At 34.5% G+C, this 25,873-nt stretch overlaps 4 protein-coding genes across 7 annotated transcripts; all 4 read right to left on the bottom strand.

The window, feature by feature from the left end:
* Positions 1-2,726: 2,726 nt before the first annotated feature.
* Positions 2,727-4,296, bottom strand: LOC129294989 (uncharacterized). 2 transcript variants are annotated; one of them, XM_054933474.1, is made up of 3 exons: positions 4,036-4,296; positions 3,546-3,943; positions 2,727-3,451 (listed from the first exon to the last, which is right to left on the bottom strand). In XM_054933474.1, exons 1-3 carry the CDS (start codon positions 4,130-4,132, stop codon positions 2,840-2,842), a joined length of 1,107 nt encoding a protein of 368 aa, XP_054789449.1. In that variant the 5' UTR covers positions 4,133-4,296; the 3' UTR covers positions 2,727-2,839. The 2 variants fall into 2 exon arrangements, with proteins under 2 accessions (XP_054789449.1, XP_054789454.1); XM_054933479.1 differs by having other exon boundaries at positions 3,546-3,940.
* A 19-nt stretch (positions 4,297-4,315) lies between these two features.
* On the bottom strand, positions 4,316-6,726 carry LOC129295002 (uncharacterized). The gene is made up of 4 exons (XM_054933488.1): positions 6,189-6,726; positions 5,953-6,105; positions 5,717-5,815; positions 4,316-4,458 (listed from the first exon to the last, which is right to left on the bottom strand). Exons 1-4 carry the CDS (start codon positions 6,529-6,531, stop codon positions 4,316-4,318), a joined length of 738 nt encoding a protein of 245 aa, XP_054789463.1. The 5' UTR covers positions 6,532-6,726.
* A 2,571-nt stretch (positions 6,727-9,297) lies between these two features.
* On the bottom strand, positions 9,298-13,325 carry LOC129292735 (uncharacterized). Its single transcript, XM_054930364.1, has 8 exons — positions 12,681-13,325; positions 12,450-12,599; positions 12,123-12,272; positions 11,204-11,290; positions 10,999-11,109; positions 10,743-10,922; positions 10,321-10,667; positions 9,298-10,239 (listed from the first exon to the last, which is right to left on the bottom strand). The coding sequence occupies exons 1-8, from the start codon at positions 13,255-13,257 to the stop codon at positions 9,553-9,555; spliced, it is 2,289 nt and encodes a 762-aa protein (XP_054786339.1). The 5' UTR covers positions 13,258-13,325; the 3' UTR covers positions 9,298-9,552.
* Positions 13,326-17,193: 3,868 nt separating this feature from the next.
* On the bottom strand, positions 17,194-20,874 carry LOC129289928 (ankyrin repeat-containing protein NPR4-like). 3 transcript variants are annotated; one of them, XM_054926672.1, is made up of 8 exons: positions 20,320-20,874; positions 20,047-20,196; positions 19,765-19,911; positions 19,418-19,525; positions 19,163-19,270; positions 18,740-18,973; positions 18,258-18,595; positions 17,194-18,192 (listed from the first exon to the last, which is right to left on the bottom strand). In XM_054926672.1, the coding sequence occupies exons 1-8, from the start codon at positions 20,831-20,833 to the stop codon at positions 17,452-17,454; spliced, it is 2,340 nt and encodes a 779-aa protein (XP_054782647.1). In that variant the 5' UTR covers positions 20,834-20,874; the 3' UTR covers positions 17,194-17,451. The 3 variants fall into 3 exon arrangements, with proteins under 3 accessions (XP_054782647.1, XP_054782653.1, XP_054782657.1); XM_054926678.1 differs by having other exon boundaries at positions 17,194-18,156; XM_054926682.1 differs by having other exon boundaries at positions 19,418-19,471.
* Between the last annotated feature and the right edge of the window lie 4,999 nt (positions 20,875-25,873).

Below are 25,873 nucleotides of genomic sequence, written 5' to 3'. Positions count from 1 at the left end.
AGCAGAAAGGATCTTACCTCTTACAAGTGGTGCAGGGCATACTCACACATCTACGTGAAGAGAAGAAAGAGATGGAATGCATAGAATAGAGAAGTGGATGACGCAAACAGACCAGCATCTAAATTCCTACGTGTTGGGAAAGATTCATTCTAAGGTGACGACATAAGTATAAGCTAATGACACTATTTTAAAGTTGTGTTTGCGCGAATATTCTTTCTGTCTCTTTAATTTATCTCTTCTATTAATAACAAGCATTACGAGTTAAAGAGGGATGCACGATGCATGAAGATGCAGTTGAATCAGTCTACAGCTACAAGTTTTAGAGAGAGATAAATAAAAGATTGAAGGTCACAAAAGCCAATAAGTGTATATATATATATATATATATATATATATATCATTTGCTTTTTGTTTAGACTTGCATGCCAGTTGCATCCAGTTTGTGCGACGGGCCGAGAGAACCTTAAAACAAGAGTCATCAACACAAAAAGAGCGGAACAAAGAGACAAAGAAAATATATAGATAGGCAAGAATGAAGAGAAGCCCTGGGCTTTTGCCACTTTGTGTGTGTGTTTGTGTGTCTCATGCATAGAATACCAATCGTAAGCTTGACAATGAGGGTTTCCTTTCAAGGTTTTTACAGCTTACACAGAACTCAGGGACAAAGTTTTCGGTTCATTCAGAATATCCACGATAAATCTATTCATATCCATGACCGTTCAATCTATTATGTTTCTTTTTAAATTACCAGAAAAATACCAGCTTCCCTTGTTGGATCAAGCTATTTCATTATCCTAAAAGGAAAAAACTAAAGGTACTACTCCCTTGGATTTTTTTCTTTTTTTTTTTTTTGCGGGAGTGGGGGAATTCATGAACGCGAGATTAACTTTGTATATCTTATAAAATTATGAATAAAATGTGCCCAGTAAATTTTCAACCTGGACAACATAATTAGGATATTATGAATTTTTATTAATTTTAATATTTTTACAAAAGGCTTGTTAAAAATTATATTTAAATTAAAAAACATAAAAATAATAATAAGACTTCTAACATCCAAATTAAATCTCAGCGGCTCAGATAATAAAATTTGTATTAGAGATGTAGATCACCATTAGATTCGAATTCTTGACAATATAATGATAATTTAATTGATACCTTCGGCAAAATAAGGTCATCATCAGTGTTGGAAAAAAGAGTTTGTATTCCAGCTATATATTGAAAAATTACTATTGTGATTTTCTAATATATCATATGAGAATTAGCATTGCGTATTTGTGTTTATTTCTTTTAATTATAAAATAGTTATGATTTTTAGATTAACTTGCAAACAAGTACAATTTATGAATGAACATTTAAAATATATATTTTTTCAAATAATAAATATTAAATTTAAAGAAATAATATATATAATTAATCCTTTGAATTTAGAAGACGGAGGAACATGCTTTATAATTTTATCAAATCAAATCACCACACACGGATTTTAAATTTAAAGTTAGTTAGTTATCTTAATGATGAGTGTTAATAATAGAATAAATAGTGTCAGAAAATTTCCATTTATTTTGATTTTGTTGAAATAGAATTGAAGTATTTTAAGTATACAAGTTCGAATACTTAATTGTTTTATTAAGTTTAAAGTCAACGATTGTAAGAACAACTAATGTTGACCAGTTCATTTTCATATGCGTACACACACAGGTGCATATATGTTTGTGTGTGTATTGTGCAACGTGTAAACTTGTATGCGTTTCGCTTGACGCTAAAGTTTGATACAAATTAAATTATGGAAAATGACGATTAGGGACCCTTGAGGCCATTAATTACAATTAAAATCTTAAATGATTAAAATTTCAATAATAGACCATGACTCTTACTTGAAATTAAAAACATACATGAATTTATAAAATTATCCTCCACTTGCAAAATAAAAAAATAATTACTGAAATAATTATCATGGCATAGAAATATTGTTAATTTTAATTGAGAAACTAATGAACAATAATCGGTAATGAATTATTTTCAATATGAAATTAAAATTTACTTTTAAAATTTTTCAAGAGTATTTATGACTATATAATAGTCACTTAAAAATTTACTAAAATCACTTTTGAATCTAAACCCAATCACTTGTAAAATTTTATGCTTGTTAATTCATTGATAGACTACTTGAAAAATAAAGAAATGATACTATTAAAATTACTATCATAGGATGTGAATATTATTAATTTTAATTGAAAAACTAATGAATAATAGTTGAAAATGGATTATTGTTTTTCAATATGAACTAAAATTTACTTTTGAAATTTTTTAAAAACACTTGTGAATATACAATAGTCACTTAAAAATTTACGAAAGTCACTTTAAAAGAGAGTATTCATATTTTTTAATTTCAAGTGAGAACCATAGTTCATTATTAAAATTTCAATAATTTAGGATATCTAATTATAATTAATAACCTTAGGGGTCCCCTAATTGTTATTTTACCTTAAATTATTGTATTAAGGTCTTGCAAAGTAACATGAAACAATACATCAATTATTTCGTTACCTATTTTTTTGTTAAAAAAAACCACGAATCCCAAACATTAATTCTTTGAGAGAGGTTGATCATGTATTTAACTGGAGGATCTTATTCGTATGCAAAGCACAAATAAGAACACACCTTTTCCAATCTATGGTGGAAAAGCAACGATTCAATATCATAAAATCTAGGTTCAAATATTATCAAGTCAATTGGGCGGGGAACAAACCAAAACAAAAACAAACAAACAAAATATATGAATTAGATGAAAATAGAAAAGGAGGAAATTCTCCGGCGAGAAATGCACACACACATACTATGATAAATGGCCAAAATGATGTGATTGGGGAACCTTAATAACAATGGCTTTGAAAAGATCCAGGTAGAGCGGGAACTGTGCGATTGCATAGAAGGAGACAGGAAGGCAAGTAGCGGCATAAAGAAGGAACACTCCATTCTTAAATTTGTCCTCAAGCACGAAGAAATGTGCAGCGCAGAAAGAGATGAGCATTGAGACAATGGACACAAACAATGAGCTTAGGCCCAGAAGAAGCTTCAGCGGCAAATTTGTCTTGAAATTTTTTGGTTGTTTTCGAGAGGTGAGTATGGAGAGGAACATGATCAGTGCAGTGACTGAGAAGCAAAGCCCAATAAGTGCAGTGACAGCGAAAAGTTCAAACGCAGCCCGTCCTTCTAGTTTGGGTTTGCCAGTCCGCTCATCGGTGCCTCCGGGGACAGAGCTTGACGTCGCAAAGGAAACTCCGGCAACCAGCGCAGCCACCACTGAGCAAGACTCAGACGTTTCCTTAAGCCACTTGCTACTTTTATCGACAAGATCGTTATGATCACTGGTGAAGATTTGTTCCGGAGTTTCGTCTTTGTTGTTGGCTAGGAAAACGAAGTGGGCTGGCAGCAACGACTTCACATGCTGCAAAGGGCAAATATATTCAAGTTCAATAATACGTGTTTGTGAGAATGGCATGCAACGATGTGCGCGCGCGCTTATCTACGCATGCAGTTACCTCGAACCACTTCATTTCTCGTTGCATCTGCAGGGCATCGCCATGAAATTGCCAAATATGATGCACTTTTGTGCTATACCTCGCTGCTAAGTGCAACATAGTGTTGTCATCAGTATCCACTCCTCGAATGAGGTCTTCCCACAGTTTATGCTTTTTTGGTGCTTGGTTTAAGTGTTTGTGCAGCGTGTTCAGAATTCTAGGCTGCCTGCTCTCCGCTGCCACCAGCAATATATTCTTGTTCATTGACGAGGTGTCGTGGATGGACACTGGCAATCGTTCAAGAATTTTGGTCACAACTTCAACTACGCCATTCTTGGCTGCCACCACCAAGGCCGTATCAGTTCTTTCTTGAGCCCCATCTTTGTTCGCTTCACCTTGCGATGCCTCCTTTTGATCTTCTATCACAAACTGGCCATATTAGTTTTCGTTCACGGCAAAAGCGTTTGAGATTTCAACGCACTGGAAATAATTATATGCAGGGATTACGTACCTTTCTTATCTTCAGTTTTCGGTTTGATAGCCGACATCGAAAGAAAATTAGTATCAGATTCTCCATCACGGGGCTTACTTCCTTCATCTTTGTTCATGTATGCCTTCGCAGGATGTTCCAGGAGTTCATCCAATATCTGAACACTCCATTCATGCGTTTGTCTCTCTTTTATTATATCGGTAATTACTTTAACTGACAAATATGTGTTTGCAGAAAACGATCGAGTGTTTATATATATATATATATATATAAACTTAATTAATTGGAAGATCTATGGTATCTACATACCCAGTCCTAGAACGTCACAAAAATTTATGAAGACGGTGGCTAGAAACCCAAAACAGGTAGCATAATTTTGTGGAACAATTCCCTTAATATCAGAACTCTTTGGGTTCTCGGGATCCCTTTCTGCCTTCATTATTCCTGCCAAGATGATAAATGCACGATTATATGTCCAACAAATTCACCTATTCATCGACCTATGAGGCTATGAGTTATAAACGAATTATCCAAAAGTTGCACGTAAAATTACACAAAATTATATAGATCTTACTTTTTTCGAATATACATTTTAATCTAATTTTTAAAAGTTTTCTAAATTATACTACCAATACAGAAATATTTAATGAGACATTTTTAGTTAAAAAATTATACAGGAAGTTTTTTCAAGTGCATATAACTTGAACAATATTTAGGTCAGCTCAGATTTTTTTTTTTTAGTAGAGAAAGGGTCGGTTATAAAATATAAAAGGATAAATATAGTTGCGTGCGCGCGCTCTTGCAGTTTGAGTTGGATAGAGGGAAAATTAAGAGGAAAATAAAAGGAAAAGTAAAAAGAAAAATACTCAAAAAAAATAATTTTTTATTGTTTTTAAGAAAAAGGTCTTGCACACACTGCATATCCAATTTGGTTTGAACACGTTTTAGTTAATAATTTGAGCAAAAAAAGTGATCCCTTGCGTGCAATAATCTCTAATTAAGATAAAATAGGAGGAAATTAATGTATTTTACAGTGTTTTAAAAATCAGATTAAGCCGGCCAATTTAACTAATTGAATCAAGAATTGACTCTTGATCCAGTTTGGTTGACCCCTCAAAGTCGTTCACAAAGAAACCAGTCAATGAACAGAAAAATCAGTCCAAAAAAAAAACAGTTGAAAACTGGACCAATTCTCTTAAAAACCTGTTTGAATTATTTAAAAATTAATTAAAACAAAGAACAGTTAAGAATAATTAATATTAATAATGTATTCATCAACAATATATTATTTTACAAAAAATTTATTAATATTTTTTGAAAATATAAATATTTACATATATTTCTTATTCAATTATAATACATAAATTAAAAATATATTAATTTAATGTCAATCGTTTCAACCACGGTTAAATCAATGAACTGTAAATTAATAGTTAGTCCAGTTCAATTACCGGTCTGGTTTTTAAAACTTTGATATTTTACTCTAAATATAAAATATAAAATTTACATCAAGTCATTACATTATTCATAAATTATAAATAGTATAATTGATTGTATAATTATATATGGTGGTAAAAACACAAATATGACTAAGAAAATTCTTGCCAGACTGTTGCTCCATTTTCTTCCATCGACATATTGAACAAAATAAGTTAAAAAGATGAGCGGAATGAATTCAAGATAATTTATATTACCCACCAACCTGAACATATCAGATACTTCTCCGGGAAGTCATGTCTCGGGCTCCACGGATCCGTTGTTGTATCAGGGTCATAAAATTTCAGCGGCTCAACATGCGTAGCTTGCAGCGGAAAAAAGAATAATTAATTCCCAAAAGTTTTCATCCTTTTAACAATATTTGTTTCGAGAAGAGTATATGGTAGTTTTAGAAACCCTATTTGAGTTGATTCATTAAATCAACGAAAGCGGTGAACTTACAGTAGCATATGATTTGCTTCCACCAAGAAAGATGGCGGCCACTTCTAAAAGCTGAAGGTTTGCTGGCCAGTACATGAAGAGGAGTCATCCCCTTTGCATTGCAGCGGTCCAAAAGTTGACCTGGGTACTTTCGGATTATGTGGAATGCCAACTCTGCACATACATAAAACACGACAATACTATTAAACATGTAAACATATATATCATCACCATGATGCATGCGACGTCGCTCTCACCACAATGCTCTCTCTTGATGGCAGAGTGAAGCACGGTGTCTCTAAGGCCTGCACTTCTGAGCAGCTGATCAGGTTGTATACCAGGGAGGAAATCTTCAGCAGCCTTGAGGAGGTAGAAGAAGGCATGCTTACGGTCGTCGAGAGCAGCCACGAAGATGGGATTCTGGCCCCACTTGTTATAATAACTGGTGAGCAAATACAGGCCCATTCTGTGTCCAGCTTCTACTATACACTTGCACATTCTGACCGACCCTCTTGCGGCTGCCCGATGCAGAGGCGTCTCCTTATTCTCATTCTGAGCAGTCAGAGCCTCTCTGCCTTGATTTTTCTTGATGATATACATCCACCAGTTGCTCCACAATATCTTCTCTTTCTTCACTGATTGCCATGTGCAGTGCCGAATCTTTTGCGCTCGTGATCTCTGCGCCCCAGCCCGCTGCTTTTCCTCCGTATATCTTCACCACCTCCTCCCACTTCCCTTGGATTGCGTGCTCGTATAATGCCGATTCGCTCATGTTGCGTGATCGATGAAGGATTGCTAATTAAGAGAGAAACAATATGAGATTTAGCTATAGATAGTGCGTAGTTGCAAGAGGTCTTTATTATATAAAGATTATTTATGTTCAAACACTCGATATTCTTGCCTTCACATTTTACCAATCTTGAATATTACAAAAATGACTCGAGACGCAACTTTTTCAAGCTTTTGCCGACAAAACAGAGTTTGCATGCAAAAAACAGCTTGCATATGCCATGGAATGGCTTCCCTGCTCATCTCAAAAATATTTTTATATTATATTTATTAAAATAAAAATTGTAAAATAATTTTAATAAATTTTTTATTTTTAAAATGGTCTCAAATTAATTTAAAGAGTCCAATTTAATATTAAAAATTTTATAATTAATGTATATTGATTACCTAGATATATTCTGCACAGTCCAAACTAATTAAGTATTTTAATCCGGACTGTACAAAGTAGATTTGGATAATCAATTATAAAAATTTTGATATTAAATTGGACTCTCTAAATTAAATATAGACTAAATAAAAATAAAAATTTATTAAAATTATTTTATAATTTTTATTTTAATAAATATAATATAAAAAATATAATAATACTTAAAATTTGGACCATCCAAATTAAAATTGAAATAATCCAAACTTCATCCAAAGATGAGGGATGAGTGAGGAAACTCAGTTCCCATATTACCATACCTCCGTGTGTTGCACGGCTGCACCTAGAAACTAAAATTACTTGAACACGCAAGTATTGTATTGGTCTTTGTGTTGAGATTTTGGAATTAAGGCTCAGTTTAATTTAATGGGCAAACAAGTGATTTTGGTTTATTTAGTGAACACATGAGTTCTCCACATTGTATGGTGGAGAAATTCTGAAACAGAACTAAAATGATATCTGGAATTTTGGGCTCAACCAGGACTTCATTATTTCGTAAGAATGTACAAATTTCCTGAATGATCTCATCCCATGATAAAAACATCCCGGCTTCAAATAGCCAGAAAGAAACAAGAATCAGCACCAGCAGATCGCAGTAAACGTAACGTGGCCCAAAAATAAATCATTACAATATGAATAGCACGCAGGCCCAAATATAAACACAATACTGGCCCAGATACAACATGAGACAAATTTTCAACATATGGAGTCGACGTTAATTTTGAGTCATGAAATGTCATTGTGCATAAGTACTTAAGACAACGGAGCTTGTTTGAGTGACGCGCATCAAATACGCGCATCAAAGTTTGTTCATATACTTCAACACATTATTTTTTCAAAGAAAAAAGATACATAGACCGCATGAATCACGCAATGCCGGAGCTTGCATGGTGTTTAACGTGTGGAGAGCGGATGTTGAAATTTGAATAGGAGAATTTTCAAATAATTGATGTGAACTTCGACAAGGAAGGAATGACTTAAAGAGGAGAAAATTTTTATTATTCTCTCCAACTGTAATATACACAAGCTTTGTATCTTTTTCTACAATTTTACATCTCGCTTCCTCTCTCTTTCACGTCACCCTTCCCGACACTCTTTCATTCTTCTTCTTGTGTTTCACACACTTAACACAAACATGCTCACTTCTCTCTTCTCACAGCAGCACACGCATCACCATTGATGTCAGTCAAGTGTCTTACTCTTCACTTCTTCTCTTTGCTTTGGTTTCTCTCTCACACACACATAAAACGCATACCCTCAAGTATATATGGAAATATTCATTCTGATGACAATGCGTCGCTATTTGAAAGTGGTATCGTGGTGTTCTTCTCTTTTCTTTTTCTTTTTTCTCTTCCTCATAAAATATCTATGTGAAGTTTTACTCCACCATCTTGCCTGCCTTAGCAGGATTTCTAAAATAAAATTGAAATATATGATTTTTAGTGAAGTTTGCATTAAAGAAGAAAAAAACTATTTTATATTTTATAAAATAATAAAAAATATTTAAAAGGAAAATTTCACAAAACTTTATATATGTAAACTTCAAATGATTTAAATCCGTCCTTACAATTTAGCAAATTTAACACTTTATCTCAGCTGATACCTCTTTAATTATAATAAGGAGGGAGGCATTTGATAAAGTACAAGGACAAATGAGCAATGTTGAATCAGCCTCAGACTCCTCTTGAGAAGATTCCGGCCAAAAAAAATTTGATTAGTCTGTAGCAGTCCGTAGGGATTCAAGTTCACTAAAGTTGAAATTGATAAATTTGTATGAAGGTTTTTTTTTTTTAAATTTTAGTATTTTTATTGATGAAATTGATGAATTTGTTTTAATTGTGCAAGTAAACAATTCCATTTGATGGATAAGACTTCTTGTTGTTGTATTTTTTTTTTATAAAATATAAAAATTTTTCTCTCTATGTTAATAAAAAACACTTTACACAAATCTATGAGTCTTAAGTTCAGAAGATTTAAATCCGCACGTAGCCCGTAGGTCCCCTTGATCCTTCTTCCCTTGTAAATTTTTGGATCACACACACACACACACACACGGATATTTACAAAGGTTCCAGACAAGACACTTTCCACTTTGCAATCTTCATGACCGTATATATTTTTTAAATTAAAACGTATTTCTTGTACCAAAAAAAAGTATTTCTTGAAATATAGTTTAACTGAAATAAAGAAAGGACAAAGCAAAAAAGAAAAAAAGAAATGCAACAGATCACTGAAGCTTCGAATTCGGCGGCCAGTCCCGCCCTTCCATAACCTCCTCTTGTTTTCTTTCTCTGACTAAAGTGAAGACGGGTATCTAAATGAGACTTTGCGAACTGTACAATGAGAGATCACTTCTCCATGATCTCTTACTCTTTATTATCTCAAGTTAAAGTCATTTCACAGGGTTTTTAGGGAGGGGATCCTTGGCCCTTTTCAACATTCTTTTCGTCCCCATTCTTGCTCTTCGTCTCTGAATTGTGCTCCATTACTGGGGTGGCCTTGTAGCTTCGCTGCGGAACCTTCTTTAACGTAGTCTTCAAGAGATCGAAGTAAAGAGGGAATTGGGCCAGAGCGAAGAGTGTCACAGGGAATGAAGTCAGAAGATATATAGGAAGCGCAGCGCTTCGGAACTGATCCTTGAGCACGAAGAAATGGCCGGCACAGAACGACACCAACATGGATGCAATGGACATGAACAATGAGGACATGCCCAGAATAAGCTTCCTCGGCAGGTCCCTGTTGAAATCGAATTCCTGATAGCGAGAAGTGAGAATCGATAGGAACATGATGGTGGCGATAATGGAAAAGCAGAGGGCAACTAGTGATGAGATGGTGAACAAGTCGAACGCTCTCTCTTCTCTCAAAACTGGGCGGCCGCTAGCCTCCTCCACACCACCGGGCACGGCCGTCGACGAGGCAAAGGCCACCGTGGCAACCAGTGTCGCCACCACCGAGCACGACTCTGAGGTCTTTGTCAGCCACTCTCCCCCGCTTTGCGCCAAGTCACTGTGAGTTTCGGTGAATATCTCTTTCGGCGTTTTGTAACTCTTGTTGTAGTGGGCAAAAAAATGAGGCGGCATCGAATTTTTCACAAACTGCATCGCCAACCATATAGCTCTAAGTATGGAGATATTAACCATGCTATCTAAAGCATATATAGTTACTGACGTACGTACCTCAAACCACTTGATTTCCCACTGCATTTGGAGAGCAGCACCGGAAACGCGCCATGGCTCGTGAGGTCCACGTTTGGCTGCCAAGTGCAACGCACTATTTCCCTCATTATCCACCTGCCGGAATAGACTTTCCTTAAAGAAATTCTTCTCCAGCAGCAACTTGTACACGTGGGGTTGCCTCTTCTCTACTGCTAACAACACTATGTTCTTCTTCTCTTCATTCTCATCGTAGATAGCCACCGGAGATAGTCTTAGAATTTCCTTTACCATTTCTGTCACACCATTCTTTGTAGCAATGAGTATGGGTGTCTCCTTTTTTCTTTTTTTAGAAGCTTCCACTCCCACATCTGCAAATTAATAATAGATTTAATAGTCCATGCAAACTACTGAATATATTTCAAGTTACAACGCTGATCTCTCACCCATGCCCTTGTTGAATGATAGCTTAGACACAAAGTTTGACAGTTCCTCTGGCATATCGGGTTCCGACCCGTTGTCTTCGTACTCATAATCGGAAACACGATCAAGAAGTGCGTTCATTATTTGGACAGACCAAGTGTGCTTCTCCTTCTTTCGACGTATCTTGTTTAACTTGCTCGATCCTGCATTACGTAAATCAAAGTAAGATATGATAATGTGCAGTACAGGATTATAAATAGTACTGTACAAATGGCGTACCTTGTCCAAGAATTACCAGCAGCGCCAGATAAAAGAATTTTATCAAATTACAGCAGGTTCTGTAGTTAGCAGGAAATAATCCACTTTCATGATCCCTGACTTCTTCCCGTCCTAATTAATAATATGATCAGTGTGTACGATTGTCAAATGCTTCTCTTAAGTTGCAAATTACCGACCGAAAATTTAAAAAAAAAAAAAATCTGACCTCCAGCTCTAGCGACAGCGTGATGATTTTTAGCATTTTCGACATCCTTGCCGTTTGCTTGATGATCAGGTTCTCCTTTTCCTACAGCTACAGATTTACCATTCAAATATTAATTGGATATTTAATGGCAGTTATAAGTTCAGCAAATAGCCAGTGGCGACACCTCACGCGCTTGGATTCTTTATGAAGGAAAAAGAATTTAGCATATCATTTTTTATATCTTTATATGTCATCAAATTAATAAAAATATATTTGATAAAATATGGGATAATGGTTAATTAGGATTTATCTAAGATTTAGGATTCATTATTTATTTTATCATTATCTTAAATATCAACAACTTAAAAATTTGAACTATATTTAGAATCTAGATTTGAATTTAAATTAGGAAAAATAACAATCAAGAATTGCTTGAGAAAATTTATATCAATCAAAGATCAATTATTGCCAAAATATAAATGAAAAAAATTTGAATAGATTGTATTTAATTTAGAATAAGTTATTGTTAAAATTTGAATGAGTATCTAATTAACTCGAATCAATAAATATCCATTTGAGTTTTATTTTTCTTTTAAATTATTATTATTTTAAAATTTTATAATTAAAGTTAAGTTTTTTATTTATATTTAGTTTTTGAGTAAAAGTTTTCAAAGACGTATTCTTCTTCTTCTTTCTCTCTCTTCCCTCTCTCTTCCCTTTTCCCCTACTTGTTTTACACCAATATTATTTTTCAATTATAAACTAATACGTTTATTTATTTTCTTAAAAATAAAATAATCAGTGGAAAATGGAGAATTGCAGTCTATATTTTCCGAATGTTGAGAAATAACTAATTGCTTGTATGCATACGAAAACGATCTTGCGTGACAAAACATAGGTTGCACTTGCATGAATTATAAATGGATTAATATAAATGTACCAGAAGTGACCATAGATTTGATGACGTTGAAAGTGTCCCACAATACGTGGTAATTGTCTGGAAAGTATTGACGAATTGCTTGGTCATCATCCTCGACTGCAGTATGGTATTGCCTCGGTTCTGCCACCTTAAGCTTATCAACGTATATACCTTCCAGAGTCCAGACAAACAGAGAGAGGCTTGCATGTTGATTTTTGAAATTACAGCGTTATAACATAACGAAGGGGACGATGATTCAAATTGAGAGGCAATGCATATTGATAGGCCATAAGCTTCCTTAACATGTACTGCACTGGAAAGCAGGAAAAAACAATATGAAATACTTACAGTGATAGATGATTTTTTCGACTCGTCCGAGGCGGCTACCAGTTCTGAAGGCAGAAGGTTTTGCTGCTAGCAGATGCAGCGGGGACAAGCCGTCCTCGTTCACCGAGGTCACTAGATCTCCATACAAGTGTATGATTTGGAATGCTAAATCTGCATATAAATGTGCCAATAATTCACTCTCTCTTATAAAGTCAAGAGATGGATGATGATGAATGTGTTGAATGAGTTTACCAAAATAGTCTCCATTGATTGCGCAGTGAAGAATAGTGCCGCCGTCCTTCCTTCTACAGTTGGCATAGTAGAGTGGAGGGTGACCGTCGGGAGGGTTACGGATATAAATATAATGAAGGCAAAGAAAAGCTTGTTTCTTGCCATAGAGAGAGGCCAGGAAGAGGGGTGTCTCGCCGTCGCGGTTACGACAATCCACCAATGAACTGAATGAAGGATGTGCACTTGCGATAAGGTCACATATTCTGGCATCCCCCATGGCAGCCGCTAAATGCAGAGCAGTGTTCCCCCGATCGTTACAAGTTTGCAGGGCCTCTATAGCATGTTCGTACTGATAGGATATAACAGACTTCACCATTTCTCTCACCTCCTTGACCTTCCCTTCCGATACTGCTATGTGCAACGCCGTGTCTCCTGACCTTGTTATTCTGGCGCTGTGTGCCCTTGGATCCTCCTCGTAAATCTTCATCACTCCTTCCCATCTGCCTTTCATGGCATATGTAAACAGTTCTTTCTTCTTAATGCTTCCCATCGGCTCTTTCTTCTTAATGCTTTCCATCAGCTCCGTAACCGTATCCATAATCGTGTCTCTACCTGCTTCTATCGCGCAGCTGCTATGTTGATGATCTCAGTGCGTCGATGGTTTAATTTATATAATATTGAGACGATCACTGTTTTTATGCACGGAATGGGGTTTACCGAGTTACCAAGTTATTCTCATGCATCTCAGATGAAGAGGAAGCTGCTGAAATATTCAGCAGAAACGAAAAGGGGCAAAACAAAGATCGAATAAACGAGATGAGAGACAAGAGTAAAGCATTAATCTATCTGATCTATTTCTACCTTCTAGCTTTCTGCTGCTAAAGTATGCAGGTATCTCAGCCTGTGCAGGCAAAGCTAAACATTTGTGTTACGTGCTTGGCCGATTTAAAAAAGAAAAGGGGGGAGAGAGTAGTGGCCAGTGCCGACGGTACAGACGCTGTGATAGAAAGCAAAAAAAAAAAAAAAAGAAAAGAAAACTAAAGGAGCAAAAGTGTAAAAGAAAATTAAACAAGAAGGAGAAGAGCCGCTTTTTCTAGGGAGCTTGCTTGCTTGCCACATTACTTGCGTGTTTTGGCTATCTCTCTGGCTCGGGATGAAGCTGGCTTTCTGCAAACCGAATTTAATTTTATATGTCTGTTTGGCGTAAAAAGATATATTAGTCTTGATTGTGATATTTCTGCAAATTATTAAAGCCAACCTTGTATAATCCGTATACCAGAAATTGTTAGAGAAGGAATATGATGCGTTCAAAGCACTCCAAATTAAATATCTCTTGCCTTGATGCAAATCTCTCAGCACATCGTAGTAACTCTTCGTTCCTCTCGCAAAAATCACATATATATAGACCGTTCGCATGCAAACCACGCTTGAACATGGCATGATTCGTCAAAATTTTACCGTGTTTGCCAAGCCACAAAAAATGTTTACATCTTTATGACACTCAACTTTCAAATTAATGACAATAATAGAAAATCCTGTTGGAAAGTGTCAGGTACCACGATAAGCAAATTTAAAACTTTCATGCTTTCCATACCTCCACCTGATATGTGTGATGCCATGATGCGTACCCCGGGGAGATATGAAACGCATGGAAGTTTTTATTTTTATACAATTTCATATATTAATTATTGCACATGGAGCAGTTAATAAGGAAGGCTCTAGCTTCTGGCTAAAAAAAAAAAAACCAGGAAGGCTTTTTAATTAGGGCTTGAGCCTAAAAGCCCGCATTTTTTAAATTGACTATGCTTCTTAAACCTAACATTATTGACAAGACTCAGGATAAAGCTCGAAAGCGTACGTAATTTTTTTAGTTTTCTAAAATTTGAATTTCTAATTATTATGTCAATACACAATCTAACATGTATCATTTTTATATTATTTGAAAATTAAAATAAATTTCAACTATGCTATTTTGCAATATCAAAAATCTTAACAAAATTTTTTTTGAGCAATTTCAATTAAATGTTGATTGGAAAAAAAATAGAAAAATACACAATCAAATGGGTCAATGGGTTATAGAAATTGGGCCTAAAAATCCTTTTAATGTGCGCGTGCAAGTAGGGGATTGCATGGGCGTTCTTTCCTAAATCTTAAGCGTAGTTAAGAAATTACTATTGTGATTTTCCATTAATATACCCTATTATATTTTTATTAAACAAATTATAAATGATGTATTGCATTCCATTTATTTAAAAACTTCTCTGTAACAGTAATTACAAGACAGTAACGGTTTTTACAATAACTTGCAGTTTTTCTCATTTTTAATTGGGAGAATTACAGCCAACCCCCTTTTAAAAAAATTAATCACAGATAAGTATCAATACGAAATAGATTGTTATTAAAATATGAACAAGGATCAATAACAAGTCCCATTTGAAAAAAAAAAAAAACAAGTCATGTTTCTTATTTTAACAACAATTTATTTCGCATTGGTTCTTATCCGTGATTAATTCTCTTGGAAGGGAGCTGGCTGTAATTCTTTCTTTTTTATTTTACCAGTTAATACTATAATGGATTCTCTTGTTTAAATAGTTTTATTTTTAAATTTTTAATTTTAAATAAAACAAATATAATTTATAAACTAGCATTTAAAATATATCTTTTTATATCATTTTTCAAATAATAAATATTACATTTAAATAAATAATAACTAATTAATCCATCGAATTTAGGAGGGAAAAAAAGGAACATATACTTTAGTTACTTTTATCAAATCAAACGTAGGTATGTTAATAATAGGAGTTAATAATACTCTTGCAAAATTAATAACAACATAAATTGTTTTCATGCATTAGATAAGTTAAAAACAACAAGGAATCACACACAATCTTGTGTTTTTAGGTAACAATATATTTGTTGCATATAATAAAATCACACAACACAAACATATTACTACAAACAAATCGACAAAAATAACAGTCAACAGGGGAGGTTGAGGCAAACCGGCCAGCAGAAATAGCACAAGTATTAACTAAGATCAGATGACACGTGGGGAAGAAGAAGCAAATATTAAGATAAACAGGTCAAGGATAAGCATTAATTGGTAGACTCATAAAGTTTGATTTTCTTGATTTTCATATTCAAAATCACATTTCATTATCATAAATTAAATAATTTTCAGTCTATCAAATTGATTTTTAAAAAAAGATATTCAAACGTAAATTTTATTATAACAACTAATTTTTACTAAATAAACTTTTATTAAATAAATTTTTTATAAATTAAAAATCAAATACACACATAATCACATGGCCGTTGAACTTCGCCAACAACGGTTTCAAGAAGACCCACGTAGAGCGGGAATTCCGCGATTGTACGTGAAGTAAACAGGAAGAAATGTGGCAGCATAAAAGAGGGATTATTGCTTCATCGAACTTGTCCTCTAACACAAAGGAATGTGCAGTGACAGCGAAGAGTTCAAACACTGGCTGTCCATTTAAGGTCCGCTTGCCGTTCTTGTCATCGTTGCCGTCCGGTAGAGTGCTTGATGTTGCACAAGAAACTCCGGCGACCAGCGCAGCCACCACCGAGCAAGATTCAGACATGCGATTAAGCCATTCACCACTGGTTTTGACAAGATCTTTATGATCTCCAATGAAGATTTGTCCCGGAGTTTGCCCTTTCTTGTTTAAAAGGGAACTTGAGGTGGCACTAACGATTTCATGTACTGCATGCATTTCAAGTTAAAAGTAATAAAACACACACACACACACATGTTTTATGAGAATGGAATTAATGTGCGTTCTCACACACACCCCTCGTACCACTTGATTACACGTCAGTTTAGCAGCATATTTATGTTTCGTAGACAACTTATGCCTGTTAAAATACAAAAAGAAATCTCACATTTAAAAAGATTAGAAAATAAATTATGATATATAAAACTTAAGATGTATCTAATCAAATGATTAAAATTATTTTGGTAGAGTATACTATCATTAAACATACTTAATATAATAAATATAAAATGATATCATGAGCCATTCAATTGGGAGACAAAAAAAAGAAAGAAAAAAAAAAGAAATGAAAGATGAAAAAAAAATACAACAAGAAGTTAAAAAAAGAAAAGAAAAGAGGGAAGAAGAAGAAGAAAAGAGAAGAAATTAAATAGACTTAATGCCTCTGAGACTAAAAAAGTACAAGTCCAAATAAAAAGGAGAAAAAAAAATAATAAAAAGAATATTAAAGTACAAAAAGAAGTCTCATATTTAAAAAGATTAAAAAATGGATTATAATAATAAAGCTTAAGAAATATCTAATCAAATAGTTTAAATTATTTTAATAGAGTATGCTATCTTTAAGCATACTTAATATAATAAATTTAACAATATCCACTATTTTTTAGCACTCGGACTATTTTATTTTAATTCTCGTTACGATGAGATGCCATTTGATTATTAGTTACCCTAAATATTTTACTCCATATATTTTATTAATTTGAATCATTTTATTAACTCGGATAATTTGCTGACAGTTGAGCTTTTTATCGTAATCATTCATTTGGAGCACAATATGTATATGGAGATCCACATGCACACGTATACATCTCAAAAGTAACACGAGCACAATAAAGTTATACTGTCTGTTCCTTCACACAGTCGAACAAGTCACAAATTAAATTATTAAACAGTATTTAAATTCCAAAACACATATATGCATGAGATTCGAGAATTAATGAGCGATGTGCCGACATTAGCCCAGCATTGTCATTCTTCGGTTTGAGCGGCTGCGTTTAGTCTGCAGGAGATCGTGGCGTGCGAGAATTCTCTCTCTTTCTCTCTCCACTTGGCACCTCTGATTTCTGGGTAGAATCCTCTCCGCTGAATTTAATGGGGATGGCCTTGTAGCTACGCTGAGGCACACTTTTTAAAGTTGCCCACACCAAATCGAAGTACAATGGAAACTGTGCGAGAGCAAAAAGGGTCACCGGGAGGCAAGTCACTGCATATATAGGTAACGCAGCGTATTGGAGTTGATCCCTGAGCACGAAGAAATGGCCAGCACAGAATGACACCAACATGGAAGCAATCGACATGAACAATGACGTCAAACCCAATATTAGCTTCATGGGCAGGTTTACTCTAAAATCGTACTCCTGATAACGAGAAGTGAGTATGGATAGGAACATCACTACAGCCGTGATGGAACAGCACAATGCAATGAGTGATGAGATGGCAAACACGTTGAATGCTGGCTCCCTTTCCAGGGTCGGGTGGCCGGTTTCTTGGTCGACACCACCAGGCAAGGTGGCCGATGTGGCAAAGGCCACCGTCGCTATCAAAGCCGCCACCACAGAGCATGACTCTGAGGTTTTATTCAGCCAGTCCCCTCCGCTTTTCACTAGCTGTGCGTGAGTTTCAGTGAAGATGTCTTTCGGGGTTTTATTACGGTTGTTGCGTCGAACAAATAAATGAGACGGCATCGACTCCTTCACAAACTTCATCCACATATGTTTATCGCCATTTACAAAAAGCTGTGAGATCCATGTGTCATATAATATGATACGAAGGCACAGGAGATCAGTGATCAATCATTTACCTCGAACCACTTTATTTCCCATTGCATTTGGAGCGCAGCGCCGGGAATAAGCCAGGGCTTGTACTGTCCAAATTTGGCGGCCAAGTGTAATGCACTGTTTCCCTTGTGATCCACCTTCCGAAATGCACTCTCTTTCAGAATATTCCGTTGGAGCAACAGCTGATATACATGTGGTCTGTGCTCTACTGCCAACAGCACTACGTTCTTTTTCTCTTCGTTCATGTCGTGAATAGCCACCGGAAATAATTCTATAATCTTCTCAACCATCTCCGTCACTCCGTTCTTTGCAGCGATTAGTATAGGTGTCTCCGTTCTCTTCTTTTTAGAATCCTCCCCACCTTCACATAACAAATGTTGCCGATCACGTGAGAGAATAATCAAACTCTAAATACATTATATATTAGGTACGTTTGTTGAGAACCAAACCCTTGGTTTGTTCCTTTCTAAGAGATACTATCAAGATCTAAAATTTCGAAATTTACCTTCGTGCTGTTGATGTTTATCGTTTCCAGGTCTGATTATTTTGCTGTCTTGGGCTAAAGAAGCTATTTCATCCTTTTTATGATCGTTGTCTGGGGCAAAATCATCGACTTGGGGTTCACTCCCGTTGTTTTCGTACTCGTACAAGGAAGCACGACAAAGAAGTTCATTCATTATTTGAAGAGACCAAACATGTTTCTCCCTCTTTCTTCGTATTCTTTTTAATCCGCTCGATCCTGGATCGTTACAAAATATATATGAGCGGTTATTTAGGATTAATTAATATGGGAGTAACAAATTAAAGACGCGTGTATACCTGAAAAACAGAGTAAAAGGGACAAACAAAACCTAGGATCGATACTTTTTCTCTCCTATCTACTTATTGCAAAGTAACACACGAGTGTTCATAATATAGACAAGCATACCTTGGCCAAGAATCACCGTCACTACCAGATATACAAATCTGAAAAATTTACAGCAGGGTTCGTAGTTTTCTGGATATAACTGACGCGTATGATGATGAGTTCTACGATCTGATAATAGACAAATGTAATGTAAATTGTGAATTGGCGAGGGCGCGCATTACAAGTCCATAGTCTTGTCATCTTGTGCCCAGCAAATTCGCTTTCCTAGAAAATAGTAAAACAGAAACATGCGCCAAAACCCAAAAGAATCCTCACCTTGGATGTTATTGTTTCTTGCCGCTTCGGGATCCCCTGCATTTGAAGGCTGTCCTTTGGAAAAAAATTTGTCTTTCAAAAAGTGAAACACTGGAAATTTGTTGGTTACTGGGAATGAAAATACACAAGCTGTCTCAAGGTAAAGCTAAAAAGGTGGAGGGAAAACAAATCACGCACATTCTATTCAATTAATGTAATGCCTGATGGTATTAATGTCTTTGTCTTTGCCTTTAATTAATACCGCATGCGTGTGGGTGTGAACAGTACTTACATCAAGCTACATTATGTAGTTATAATTAGAAAGAAATTACGAGTGAAGAATGAGAACAAGGAAGAAATTATAGTACCAACGGTGAGCGAAGTTTTCACAATCCCAAAAAAGTCGCAGCAAGTCCTGTAATTGTCTGGAATATTGCAATTTGGGTTCCTGCCTTCCTCTGAAAATGACTGTTGATGGTGGTTCTCAGCTTGCTTGAGCTCCTCAACAAATATACCTTCCAAACAATAAAACAAGGTGTGTGTGTGTGTGTGTGTGTGTGTGTAACATGAAGAAAAATGATACTTAGATCAGTAGATATTAATAATAGTAGCCTTCCTTCCATGAACAATATGACTTAATCAGTACTTACAGTGATAGATGATCATTTCATATCGCCCAAGTCGGCTACCACTTTTGAAATCAGAAGGCTTCGCTGCAAGCAGATGGAGGGCAGACAACCCCTCTTCGTTCACCAAGTTCACTAGATCTTCATACAGGTGAATAATTTGGAATGCCAAATCTGCCAATAATAATACAATATATAACAACATAAATAACATGATAATTATAAATGGTTAGAACAGTACTAGAGAAGTCTAAGATCATATATATCAGGATTTGAAGGTGACTGAGGTACTATTACCATAGAAGTTCCCAGCAATTGCACAATGAAGAATTGTGTCGCCGTCGTTCCTTCTACAGTTAACATAATTGGGGGAAGAACCATTAGGGTGAGAAAGATAATGAAGACAAAGAAACGCTTCTTTTCGGCCGTGAAGAACCGCCAGGAAGAGAGGTGTCTCGCCGTCGACGTTTCGAACATTGACTAAGGATGGATGTTTCTGCGCAATCAAATGACAGATTCTGAGATTCCCCATGGAAGCAGCTACATGCAGAGCAGTGTTTTTTCTGTCATTCTGAGTCTCTAAAGCCTCTTTACAGTGTATCGGACATGTTTCAGCTAGCTTCACCATCTGTTCCACCACCTCCTCGTTCCCGTCAAACACTGCTACGTGCAACGCTGTGCTTCCCGACCTCGTTATTCTGGCTTTGTGAAGCCTCGGTTCCTTCTTGTACAGTTCAATCACATCCTCCCATTTCCCTTTCATGGCGAATGTAAATAGCTGCTTCTTGCTAGATTCTAGGTCTTTACCCATTTTCTCACCACCTAGATAGTTCCTTTCAGCAATATAATCGACTTCAACGTGTAGGTGCGTTTGCATATATATTTGCGTATGTATGTACATGTACATATATGGATGGATCACGGATCCATGATCGCTTCCTGTGCTGGGGGGTTGCCGGGTCATTAAGTTATTCCTGCAGATCGATAGCGTCTGATAGTGGGTCCGAGTTCTCGTGGAAAAGAAAAAGGCCAAAGATTAGAGACAGATTGAAAAGAAGAATGTTCATCCAATAATATAACGAAAAGGTTTGCTGAGAATTATGGGTGCAGTAGTACATGTACACCTTTATTCTTTGCGCAGCCTAATGTCCTGACATGATATCAAAGGTCGGGAAAAAAATTAATATTTTCTGTTCAAGAAAAAGCTGACATGTTAAAGGCAAAGTGAAAAGAGAGATGTTTATCCAATCGATGAACCGGTTGCGGGGAATAACGGGTGCAGTTTATCTTTACGCAAGCCAATGCCAAAACAAGTGATTCTTCTGGTTTACGCCTCACAGGCCAAGAACGCAAAAAACTGGTTGGTTAATTCACAACAAATTAATTTATTTTGCATTTGATAATCATTAACAATTATTCATTCATGTTAACACATTTTTTTTGTTTCTGATGATACCAAGAATGTCATTAGATCCGTCTAACCCTTGTTTTTATATATCATTGATTGATGAATTAATATAGTTAAAAAATAACTTGATTGGTACCAGAGAATACATTGAAAATTTCACAAGGTCAAAAAAACTTGAAATTTTCACCAATAACAAGTTAGCCCAAGGCTAAGATTAATACCTTTTGAGTGAAAATTTTGGGCATACCCACCGACACAGAAGTGCCTGGTTACTTAAGAAAAGGATTGGTCTAACGTGGGCCGAGCTAATGTGGCATAGTATAGTTCCTCGTCCCTTGAAACAAGTGATTTTTTTTAAGATCAATAAACTTGATTTAAAAGAGTGGCCGAGTGTCTGAGACGTATAAATTGAAACTGTGTTCCATGAATATTTTTTAAGGATATCTAAATTTTATGGTTCGATATAATTCTATCTTTAATATATTATGTGCATGGGAAGTGTCATGATGTTTAAAAAATATCAAAACTCAAAAGGGGCAACCACGTCCCTGCATTTGATGAGTAACTTAAGATTTGCAAATGAATAAGATTTCAAAATCTACAATAACCTGCTCAAATGTTATAAATTAAAAATGATAAAATGCTGCAAAAAATAAGGAAATAATATTGATATATCATTAGACCCTTTTGTGATTTTTTTATGAGAAAATTACAAATAAATCTCATATAAAAAAATTATTTATAAATAAGTTCAACAAATTTACTAAAATACACTCAAATTTTATGGAATTTAGTTGTAATTGATTTTGCTATGAAAAATGACACAAACAACCTTAGATTCTCAACAACCTCTTGACTAGTGTTGACCAAACAAAAAAAAATTCTTTAATAATATTTTGATTTTCATTGAAACATTAATACATTGTTGTTTACTTGTTTACAAGTTAAACATAACATATTAACAAGGAAATATTCAAAATTTATGAGTAAAATCTTCACATTTACAAGTCAACCTCTTGTGATATCAATACTTTGATATTTGCAAATAAAATTCATAGATTTACTAGACTCATGAATTGAGATATGTAACTTGTAAATATGTGACATTTAGCTTGTACATTATGTAAATATTGACCTATTAGTATTGTCAGAGGTGAACTTGTAAATGCAAAAAATATGACCTATAATATTAAAGACTTACTCGTGGAGCTGTGATATCTGACTTGTAAATATTAAAATATGAATAATTTAATAAAAATATTTTAAAAAAATATTTTTTCCCAATGGATGGTTAGAGCCAATAAAAAATATTTGCATCATTTTACATGATAAATTAATTATAACCAAATCTCACAGAGTTGATTGCATTTTTAAAAATTCATGAGACATATTTGTAATTTTTTTTGTCAAAATCATTTGTAATTTCCCCTTTTTTTCACTGCATGGTTAGAAATGATTGAAATTTAAAATGGATAATTTATTGCAATTTTTGTAAAAGACCAATTATACAATATAAGGTTGTACGGAAAGCGTGATCACTACTGCGAATGTATGTTGTGACATCCGCCGAGGGGCTGGTTTTAAGAACTGATACAAGTGTCAAGTAAAAAGTACTTGGATTTCCTGCTCATCACCATTTTAAGGCTTTTTTACCTATATGCTATAAACAATAAAATAAATTATCTAAACAATGCAACATAGAAAATATTTATTCAAATACTACGTCAAAAATCATTCAAACTGAAAATGCATTTATATTTGTAAACAACTCATTTAGGTCAAGAATAATTTTATAGTTAAAAATTATTTTTTAATAAAAAGTGAAATCATTCATTTAGTAAATGAGTTTAATTTTTTTTTAATTGACAAGACATAATATTTTATAATCTATTTTCTTTCAAACTGTTTCACCAAGAGTTGGATTGCCTTATTCACAAATTCTTCAAAACAGACCAAGCAAGTGATGTGGCTACTAGTCTATCCAACCACCGATTGAAAATGAAAATATATGAGAACAAAAGCTAGAAAATTTTGGTCAATCTCATTATATGTAAGAGCATCATTTGGATTGTTCATATCTTTATTTAATGGTCTTGCATATTTGAATTGTTTAAAAGTATATGTAAAGGGTGTCCTAAATTAGGACTTAATTATCAGACTAACTATGGTAAATCAAGGACTAACTCAAAAGGATTATCCTATTAGATATTAACTTAAATAAATTCTTAACATGTATTTTCACAAACGATTCAATATAAAGGGATCCCAAATCTTTAAAATATTTCAAGAACTCGTATCATTCAATTAAACATATGCGGAAGTATGATAAAGGAAACACATCAACATGGGAGAAGAGCTTCCCCCTTTATTTTCTCTCTATGCCTTACTCTACAATACATATATACATATTTACGACATAATACTTGGCCACTCAAACCCTTCCATAACTGACAACGGGGGCCAAGGTCTCAATTACATTTATCACAATGACTATTACCTAATCATCATACTCTATATATCATCTATTCATCAATAGCCTACCATGTACATGAATTTTCCTTTTCATTCATATATAATCAATATCAACTGCTTACTCTTAGACATCAAAAATACAAGGGGAGACCATAACAACATTCAAGTTCTCAAATTAGGCAATATTAACTATTTTCACTTGCACAAATATTTTGGCCCGTTAATATAACAAAGTATCAAATCACATTCCCCAGGGCCCAAAATATATTTTTCCCAACACAAAACCCATAATGCAAGTGGATCTAGAATATATTATCCTAGTTGACAATATCATAAATTAAATACACATATCAAAATAAAAAGAGAAAGGCCTATAGAAGTGATTACTATCACTTGGCCTAATGCTCCTTTCCTCTGTTCTTCTGAGATAAGCTAGCTCCTGTAATATGTTAAAAAGAGGGGTGAGTACAACCACTCAGTAACCAAGGTACATCCAAGTTATACAAATGCATGATAATTAATCATGAATGCAAGTGGCCAATAAATTTATCAAGGTGACCATTCAAACAATCATAGTAATAACATGTTAATCACATTAACATTTAACTCATGAAAATAATTTCAAAATAAAGTCAAGTACATAATTTGCACAAATAGCCACATATACGTTATTCACATAATTACTACATGTTCTCATTTCTACAATTATAATCATATTCTCAACATAGCCATCAATCACTCAAATGGCATGATAGTAATAATATGCATGATCAATCTCTTCTTTATATCCCCCCTTATTTTCTCTGACATGAAATCCGTGGGCCAACAACCGAAAGGGATCGTCCATGTGGTGAGACTACCCAAGGCCTTAATCATATCATGAGGGACTACCGAGCCAAGGTTACCTTACTCACTTATGAACATGGTTTCTCCCTAATCACACACTATGGGGTGTCATACCCAAAACTTCAGGTTGGCCAATGGGGTCAAGTCCCTTAATAGAAACAATGCTACAGTACCTTACAAGGTAAGTAGCGACTATAACCCCTAGGATTATTGGTTTATAGTCAAATACCATATGGATTTTGTGTAACCACTAACTCCTTTACTAAGGCGAACTCCCACCATATGATCATGTTCATGAGAAAAATGCATTTTAAAAACTCATATATATAATTCAAAATTATCTCGCATGCTCATCAACTTTCTTGCTCAATAAACATCAACAATCATCATATTTCAATCATGCCTCTTACATCAATTTTTATATTATCATACAAAATCACATTAGCATTATATAAAACTCAACATGCTCATACAATTCATCACTGTGTATAATCCACAACTTATATCCAAGAGTGTACACATAATTATCAACCATCAATCTCATTACTCACACCAAGTCATAATTAACTTGGTCACAGGTCATAGAGTCTCAACAAAGCCACATGCATTACAAACAACCATTTCAAAATTTAGACACACATATATATATATATATATTCTTTTATTTCACCAACATAATTAATTAAGTAACATACAAATGTATAAAATAGATTTCCCCCGATTACCTTAACCTTTGAGAGGTTAAAGGTTACCCCTCAAGTTACAACACTTTCAAAATTTTTCAAAGCTTAAATGGTGTCAAAAGGAAATTAATCTACAATTGATCATATCCCAATGTGTCAATAATATTATTAACATAATTTTCACTCACACTCTAACACCTAAGTATTTATTTTATTTTATTTTATTTTTAAGACCTTAGTCTTAGCCTCTTGAGTTTTAAAATTTAATTTCATGTATTTGAATCTATCTACTTGGTTCAATAGTCTCCTTCATAATAATTTAATTCAAATAATTTTTTAATATCAAAATTTCCCTTTTTATTCTAAAAATTCGCACATAAAAATACCCAAAAATTGCAAACTTGATTTCAAGCCAAGAATCATTATTCTATAGCCATAATAA

Source organism: Prosopis cineraria, unplaced genomic scaffold (genome assembly GCF_029017545.1).
Source record: "Prosopis cineraria cultivar Desert tree isolate PC_DT_omini unplaced genomic scaffold, ASM2901754v1 PC1, whole genome shotgun sequence".
NCBI lineage: Eukaryota > Viridiplantae > Streptophyta > Magnoliopsida > Fabales > Fabaceae > Prosopis > Prosopis cineraria.
This window is presented reverse-complemented; position numbering and strand designations above follow the sequence as displayed.